This window comes from Perognathus longimembris, chromosome 3 (genome assembly GCF_023159225.1).
Source record: "Perognathus longimembris pacificus isolate PPM17 chromosome 3, ASM2315922v1, whole genome shotgun sequence".
NCBI classification, from domain to species: Eukaryota; Metazoa; Chordata; class Mammalia; order Rodentia; family Heteromyidae; genus Perognathus; species Perognathus longimembris.
Window position 1 is genome coordinate 73,967,483 of NC_063163.1, and position 7,479 is coordinate 73,974,961.

Sequence of the window (7,479 nt, forward strand, 5' to 3'; positions counted from 1 at the left end):
AAAGGAGGCTATGAGGACCGCCGAGGTCCTCATTCTCCAGGGGCGCCGGTCCCGTCGGGTCTTCCTTGTTTGGCGCCAGGCTTCGGCCGGCTCTGCGGGCAGCGGATATCCGCAGACCCAGGAGCACATCCCGGACAGCCATCCCCCCGCCCCCGCACACACACCACCGGCCCAAATCATTCTTCTTCACCCCGGGTTCCTCGACTCGACCTTCACCTGGGCGTTCAGCGCCCCGCGGCAGCGAGCGCACGTGAGGCAGCACAGCCCGGGGTAAAGCCCGCGGCCGCCCAAGGGGGGGCGGAGTTGGTGAGGAGCCGGACAGTCCTTAAAGTTCCATCCTCCAGCGCTCCGCTCCCCAAACAAATCACCGTTGCTGGCGGGGGGGGGGGGGGGAAGGGGGGAGGGTCCGAGGAGTGCAACCTTGTTCCAAATGGCTCCAGTGATTTGTGGTGCGGGCGCTTTAAGGGGTGCCCTTCTCTACCCCCCCCCCCCCGCCCCACTGGCGCGTAGAATCCTCCCGCCACTACAGCCCGCTGACTTCCAGGGCTAAATTTGGAAGTAGTGACGTAAGGCTGGCGCTCGAGCTGCTTCCGGCTGCCCAAATAAGGACCGGGGCCGGGATCGCCGTAGAGGGTGGTGCGAGCTTCCGGGGAGGAGCCTCTGCTGTAGACACGCCCCTTTCCCGTCCCTCCTCCCCGCCCCGGGGCTTCTTAAGCGGGCTGGAGCCTGGGGCTTCCGGTCCTGTGTCCAGAGAAAAGAGTGGGGTATTTACTGGGGGCTTTCTCTTCCGTCTTTACCCCCCAGGGGCTACTACCTGCTGGGGACGACCTCTCCCAACCCTTTTGTCCATTCTGGAGACGTCTCAAAGGCACCCCCAGCCCAGAAGCTATCTGTGGGACCCCACACACAGCGATTGACACATAAAGTGTCAGTACTCCCCAAAACACCCCGCCCTCATGCCTGAGTGGGAAACCGGGCACCTCACTTTTCTGGCCATGGCTCCTCCCTTCCGCTCACCCCCACAGAAGTGCTTTCCGGGATATTACATGCTGGGGGACTATCACGTTGAAAGTGACCCTCCCGGAACGATCTCCTCCCACGCAGATGACTTCCAGAGACCATCTCAGAGCCACCCTCCCCCCACCGGCCATCTCCACTCATGAACCTTGGACTCGAACCCAGATTCTGTGTAACTAATGTAAAATCAAGTTTACAAAACCCACCTGCATCGCAGGCAATCCTTCGGGGTTCCCTCACCCCGCTCATAGCGCAGTGCCCCGTTTACAGGAGAAGTAAAATAGAGCCCAGCTGAAAGCCCACGTGCGAAGAGAAGGGGCGCCCAGCTCTCTCCGCAGCTCTTCCATAGCCGACCGCACAGGGTGGGGGGGAGGGGGGGCGACCCCTTGACTGGAACCGGTGGCCAATTCGGGGTTGAAGGATTCAGTGAACCAATTAGCCCCTTCCTTAGCCATCACACTAAGTTACATGATGCCATTATTATGCACACGCCGCCCTCCGGGATTTTGGGGTTGTGCATCTTCAGTAAGAGGGCGCTGGAAATCCAAGCCCACCTGAAGGAACTTACACTCTGCCCCCTGACAAGCGCTACCCGGAGGACGGGCGGGTCTGCTCACGGGAAGTCACCTTTGCCCACAACAAATATGGCTGAGGAGGAGACGGAAGTTCCCGCACTTGGGGCTTCCCAGGGTCTCTCTTTCTCTCCCGGCGGCCTCACTCTCCGTGGTGGGGTGACCGGGCGACGGGCGGGTGGGCGGGGAGGAGCGTTCTCCCTGCTCCAAGGGACTGGCAGGCGACACGCCTCTGGAAGACCCTTACTTTGTAGTCAGAGGGTGAGTGACGATGCGGGACAATGTAATGGATCTCCTTGCCGACTGGTGCCGGGGTGGCAGCCAGCGCGTGCGGGGCATTCTGGGTACCCGTGGTGGCGGGTTCGCGGGAGTGTGTGTGAAATGTGGAGATCTTTTGGTTGGATTGGGGGCGCATCCGGAGGAAGGGGTGAGGGGGGCGGATCGCCTGTCTCCCTCCCTGCCCTCAGTGAGGTGCGGAAGGCGGTGGCAGCGGCCCGCAGGCTGCACCAGCGTGGGCGCTGGGCGCGGGACTGGAGGGCCGCCGAGCTGCGCAGCGACCCGCGCCGCGTGGAGTGAGACCTGGAGGACCTGGACGAGACCATCCATATCCCGTTTTTCGGGGAGGGAGGGACGGCACGGGAGAGAGCCGTTGCTAGCGGCAGGCAGGACGGACTTGAGGGCTAGAGGGAATTGGGGGGGGGGGCGCATTAGAGGGGCGCGGGATCGGATCCCAAGCTTTGCCCCTGGACTGGCAGCCCCACGCCTCGTAGGGGCGAACCCGGGCAAGTTCAAGCTCGCAGCCGGATAGAAAGGTGCTCGTGGAGCGCATGCGGGAGGCTGTCCAGGTGAGGATAGATCCGGGGGAGGTGGGTCGTGAGGGGAATTTGGGTGACTCTAATGCGGTGCTTCCCTCTCCCAGGACCTGAAAGACGAGATGGCCGGCCCAGCAGCCCAAGCCTTCCCCGAGAGGAGTAGCAGGGAGGTGATGCGTCTGCATGCTAATTTAGCAAGCACTCTCAAGTCTCCCCGCTGACTCAGGGGCCTGCCTGGCTCGCTTGATCCAATCTGCACCTCCGTGTGCGGCTGCGCGGGGCTGTCTACCTGCCTGCTGTAACTGGTGTGTATATTTAGCCCCACCGTGTCCCACTGCCCATTCTAACCCCCCCCCCCAAGGTCAAAGACATTGGGAAGAAAAAAGATGTCTGAACTGACCCTGTACCCGCATTGTTTTGGTTTGAACTGAGGACTTCACACTCTTGCTTAGCCTTTTCTCACTCAAGGCTGGCACTTTACCACTTGAGTCACAGCTCCACTTAGGGCTTTTATTTTCCTGCTAACTAGACATAAGGGTCTCTGATGTGCCCTGACTGGGCTGGCTTGGAACTCAATCCTCTGGATTTTAGCCTCCAGAGTCAGCTAGGGTTACAGGTGGAATTACATGAAGCTTGGCTGGAGCCCATCTTTTGAGGATAAGGAGGGAGAAATGTATTTTGGCTGGTATACACTTTTGTTAGCAATATACTGGTTTTCCTGAGGGGCTCTAGGAGGTCTGTGTATGGCCTTTCTGTTTACTTGTAGCTTGCTCTGCAGCCTGCCTTTTTCTCCAGATGTGCACATGGTCTCTGCATGGATCCCCACCCACCAACTGCTAGTCTTCCCTCCACCTGCCTACTTTTTTCCCCTCAGTTGCCAGTCTACTCTTTTTGTTGGTCTAGGGGCTTGAACTCTGGGCCTGGGTGCTGTCCCTGAGCTCTTCAGCCCAAAGCTAGTGCTCTAGCACTTGAGCCACAGCACCACTTTGGTTTTCTGGTGGTTCATTGGAAATAAGAGTCTTAATGGACTTTCCTGCCCAGGCTGGCTTTGAACCATGATCCTCAGATCTTAGCCTCCTTAGTAGCTAGGATTATAGATGTGAGACACCAGTAACCAGCTTGTCTGTTCTTTTTTGTACATGTGTGCTGGTCTTGTAACTTGAACTCAGGGCTTGGGCGCTGTTCCTGAGCACTTTGTTTTCTCACTCAAGGCTAGTATTCTGCCACTTGAGCCACAGCCACTTTTGGCTTTTGCTGGCCAACTAGAGATAATAGTCTCACCAACTTTCCTGCCCCCATTAGCTTCCAGTTGAGATTCTCAGATCTCAGCCTCCTGAGTAGCGAGGATTATAGTCCTGAGCACCCATCACCTGCCTTGCCCGTCTGCACATCAAGAAACATCAGCCTGCCAGGACACTGGTGCTTCGTGTCTGTAATCCTATCTACCTAGGAGGCTGACATCTGAGGATCGAAGTTCAAAGCCAGCCCAGGCAGGAAAGTCCATGAGACTCTTATCTCCAATTAACCAGCAGAAAAACACTAGTGGAGGTGCTCAAAGGAGAAGTGCAGTAGCCTTGAGCACAAAGAGCTCAGCAACAGTGCCCAGGCCTTGAGTTAAAAAAACAAAACAAGTCAGACCCTCTCTATAAGTGCACACCAGATTTAGAGGAAATGGGGTTTGGCCCATGTGGCTGATTCCCTGAAGCAAGTGTATGGTGCCTTCTAGGGCTGCTGCCATTCTGAAATCACGTTTAGTGATAAAGTAATACTAAGCATTCCATAGAGTAAATACTTAAGCCAGTCTGGGCCTAGCTAACCCCATTTTGTTCAAGTCTTGGGGTAGTGGCACCTGCTCTTAATCCCAGCATCTAGAGAAGGTTCAAGGCTAGCCCAGGAAAAGTTAGCAAGACCCTAATTTCAGAAACTAAAAGCTGGGCCCTGGTGGCTCACACCTGTAATCCCAGTTACTCAGGAAGCTGAGATGTGAGGATCGCAGTGCAAAGCCAGCCCAGGCAGAAAAGGCCGTGACATTCTTATTTCCAATTAGCTCCCCAAAAGCCAGCTGTGGAGCTGTGGGTCAAGTGGTAGAGTGCCAGCCTTAAGACAAAAAGCCAAGCAAGAGATGCACTGGCCTGGAGTTCATGTCTCAGTACTGGCATCAAAAGGGAAAAAAAATCTTCCATGATGCCTAGGCAGCATAATCATTATGAAATGATTACAAAATGATGAGAGGGCAAGATTTATTAGCACTAATAGGTTGCTTGCTCACGTTCTCCAAGATGAATTCATTCATCTGTCCTTTGCGGTGTAAAGAGGCACTGGGAGGTCACATGACCCATCCTTGCTCACCTGCGGGAGAAGTGAATGTACCCTAGTCACACATAGCTCCCTCTCGGATTTGACACTCACGTCATGGGATGCAGGCATCCCTGAGCCTGTGTTTCCCCCATACAGGTGGCAGGCAAGCGTAGGCGTCGCCACACGGTGACCTTGTGCATGCCACTGCCATCCCAGCCACCTCTCGCTACTTGGAAGAGCAGCAAGCCAGCCAACAGGCTTGTGTGAGTGGCTGGGGAACCCTGGGATGGGAGAGAGGGGGTGACAGCCTGTTGAGGGTCCCTGCTCACAATAGAGCCTCCCACCCCCAACTGTACAGCTGCTCCTGGACAAGCAGGACCAACAGCTGGACATGGTAGCTGGCAGCACCCAGGTCCTCAGGCATATGTCAGGCCACGTCGGAGAGGAGCTGGCAGAGTAGAGCAGGGAGCCAGCTCCTCTTCCCCCCCCCCCCCCGCTCCTGGGTGTGGTGGGTGCCTTTGGTGGCCCTGGCTGGCTTCGGGGAAGGGCTGATGGCCTCTTGGTTTTGATAGCATACTGGACACTTTGCGCAGGACTGGACCATACTTCCAGATGGACTGGGTCCTTAGGAAGATGGCCAAGGCGGCCCATGTGACCAGTGTTGAGGGATGGGGGGGGTGGAATTCCTGGAATAGGGGAGATAGGTAGTACTGGTCCCTGCCCCCCGCCCTTCTGCCCCTCTTGTCCTCAGATCAGTGCTTTGAACCTGAGATGGTTTGTCTCATGCAGTTTCACCTGCATAAGATGCACCCACTGGCCAAGTGTGGTGGCTCACTTTTTTTTTAATTTATTAATTGAACACAAATTTTTTTACAAGGTGTTGTGTAAAAAGGGTACAGTTACATAGTAGGGTAGTGTGTTCATTTCTTGTGATATCTTATGCCCTGTTTTTCTTTCCCTTCTCTAGGTCGGGTAGACATATATACAATATACAATGTATCAAGAACATATACAGTAGCCGTGTGGCCAAGCCCAAGAAAATTCACCTAGGGCTTTAAATGTAATGTCTATATTAGACAATATGTCGACAGTAGTCTTATGTGAACGTACATACATAGCTTTTGAGCTATTGTATTCCCCTGAGAGGTCAATTTTTGACCTTTATATGTTGAGTAGTTGTTTGGTTTTAGTTACATACTGTTGGGTCGCTGCCCCAATCCTGAGGGAAATACCATTTGACAAGCAGTTTTTGGTTTCACAGACCTGGTCTCTACTGTCTCTCCATCTCCCTTTCTTAACAGTCATATATCAGGGAGATCATGCCCCTTTGTTTTCTGTGTTCTAGGCTTGTCTCGCTCAACATTGTTTGAGTTCTGACCATTTCCCTGCGAATAACAATATTTCACCATTCCTAATCGCTATGTAGTATTCCATTGTGTATAGGTACCATATTTTTTGGATCCATTCATCTGTGGAGGGGCATCTGGGTTGTTTCCATATTTTGGCTATTGTGAATTGTGCCGTGATAAACATGGAAGTACAGATGTCTTATTGATATCTTGGGACTTGCTGTTTAGGATAGATGCCTAGAAGTGGTATGGCTGGGTCATAGGGTAGGTCTATATTGAGCTTTTTGAGAAACCTCCATACTGTTCTCCAAAGTGGTTGTACTAATTTGCACTCCCACCAACAATGGAGAAGGGTTCCTCTTTCCCCGCACCCCCTCCAGCATTTGTTGTTGCCTGAGTTCAGAGTATAGGCCATTCTAACTGGGGTGAGGTGATATCTCAGGGTTGTTTTTATTTGCATTTCCTTTACTACCAGGGATGTTGAACATTTCCTCGTTTCTTTGCCATTTTTATTTCTTCTCTTGTGAAGTCTCTAGCTCCTTTGCCCATTTCCTAATTGGTTTATTGGGCTTGGAGGGGTTAGTTTTTTGAGTTCTCTGTAGATGACAGATATTAGGCCTTTGTCTGTTGCTGTGCTAGTAAAAATCCTTTCCCATATGGTTGGCTGTCTTTCTGTTTTGGTGGCTGTGTCCTTAGCTGAGCAGAAACTTTTTAATTTGTAGTAGTCCCATTTGTCGAGTCTCTCCCCTATTTGTTGTGCCCCTGGGACTATATTCAGGAAGTGCGGCTCACTTCTAACCCTGGCTGTGCTGAAGCTGGGACTGGGAGCATGGCAGTTCCGTGCTGTACAGTGGCACACGTCATCCCAGCTATGCAGAAGGCAGAGGGTGGAGTCCTTTGTCCCAGGACATTTGCAAAGAGGGGCATGGTAGGGTGTACCTGCCCTAACAGCAGGATAAGCGTCCTGCCCAGACACCAAAGGGAACCTTCTCAAGACCCACCAACCAAGTCAGTATGTGGCAAAGCACCAGCCTTGTGCAAAGAAGCCAAGTGAGAGATGAGGCCATGTGTTCAAGCCTCAGCACGAGTGTGCATGTGCAAATACACACACACACATGTCATAAACAAACCCAAGGGCTGAGAATGTGGCCTCATGGCAAGAGTGCTTGCCTTATATTCATGAAGCCCTGGGTTCGATTCTCCAGCACCCACATATATAGAAAAATGGCCAGAAGTGGCGCTGTGGCTCCAGTGGTAGAGTGCTAGCCTTGAGCAAAAAGAAGCCAGGGTCAGTCAGTGCTCAGGCCCTGATTCCAAGGCCCAGGACTGACAAAAAAAGAAACCCAAGCATGTGGGTTTAAACACAGCTCCCGTCCTATCTGACCCAAGTTTGGAGAGAGATGGCCACAGCAAGGTGGGAGCTGGGCTGTG

The 7,479-nt window shown here is 53.5% G+C and overlaps 1 protein-coding gene across 1 annotated transcript; it reads left to right on the plus strand.

The window, feature by feature from the left end:
- The first annotated feature begins 10 nt into the window (after nucleotides 1-10).
- Stx10 (syntaxin 10) lies at nucleotides 11-5,391 on the plus strand. The gene is given in 9 exon segments (XM_048340674.1): nucleotides 11-270; nucleotides 805-892; nucleotides 1,753-1,850; nucleotides 2,057-2,193; nucleotides 2,351-2,393; nucleotides 2,395-2,434; nucleotides 2,509-2,578; nucleotides 4,856-4,956; nucleotides 5,058-5,391. Coding segments are annotated over 9 exon segments (939 nt in total). The 3' UTR covers nucleotides 5,160-5,391.
- The last annotated feature ends 2,088 nt before the right edge of the window (nucleotides 5,392-7,479 follow it).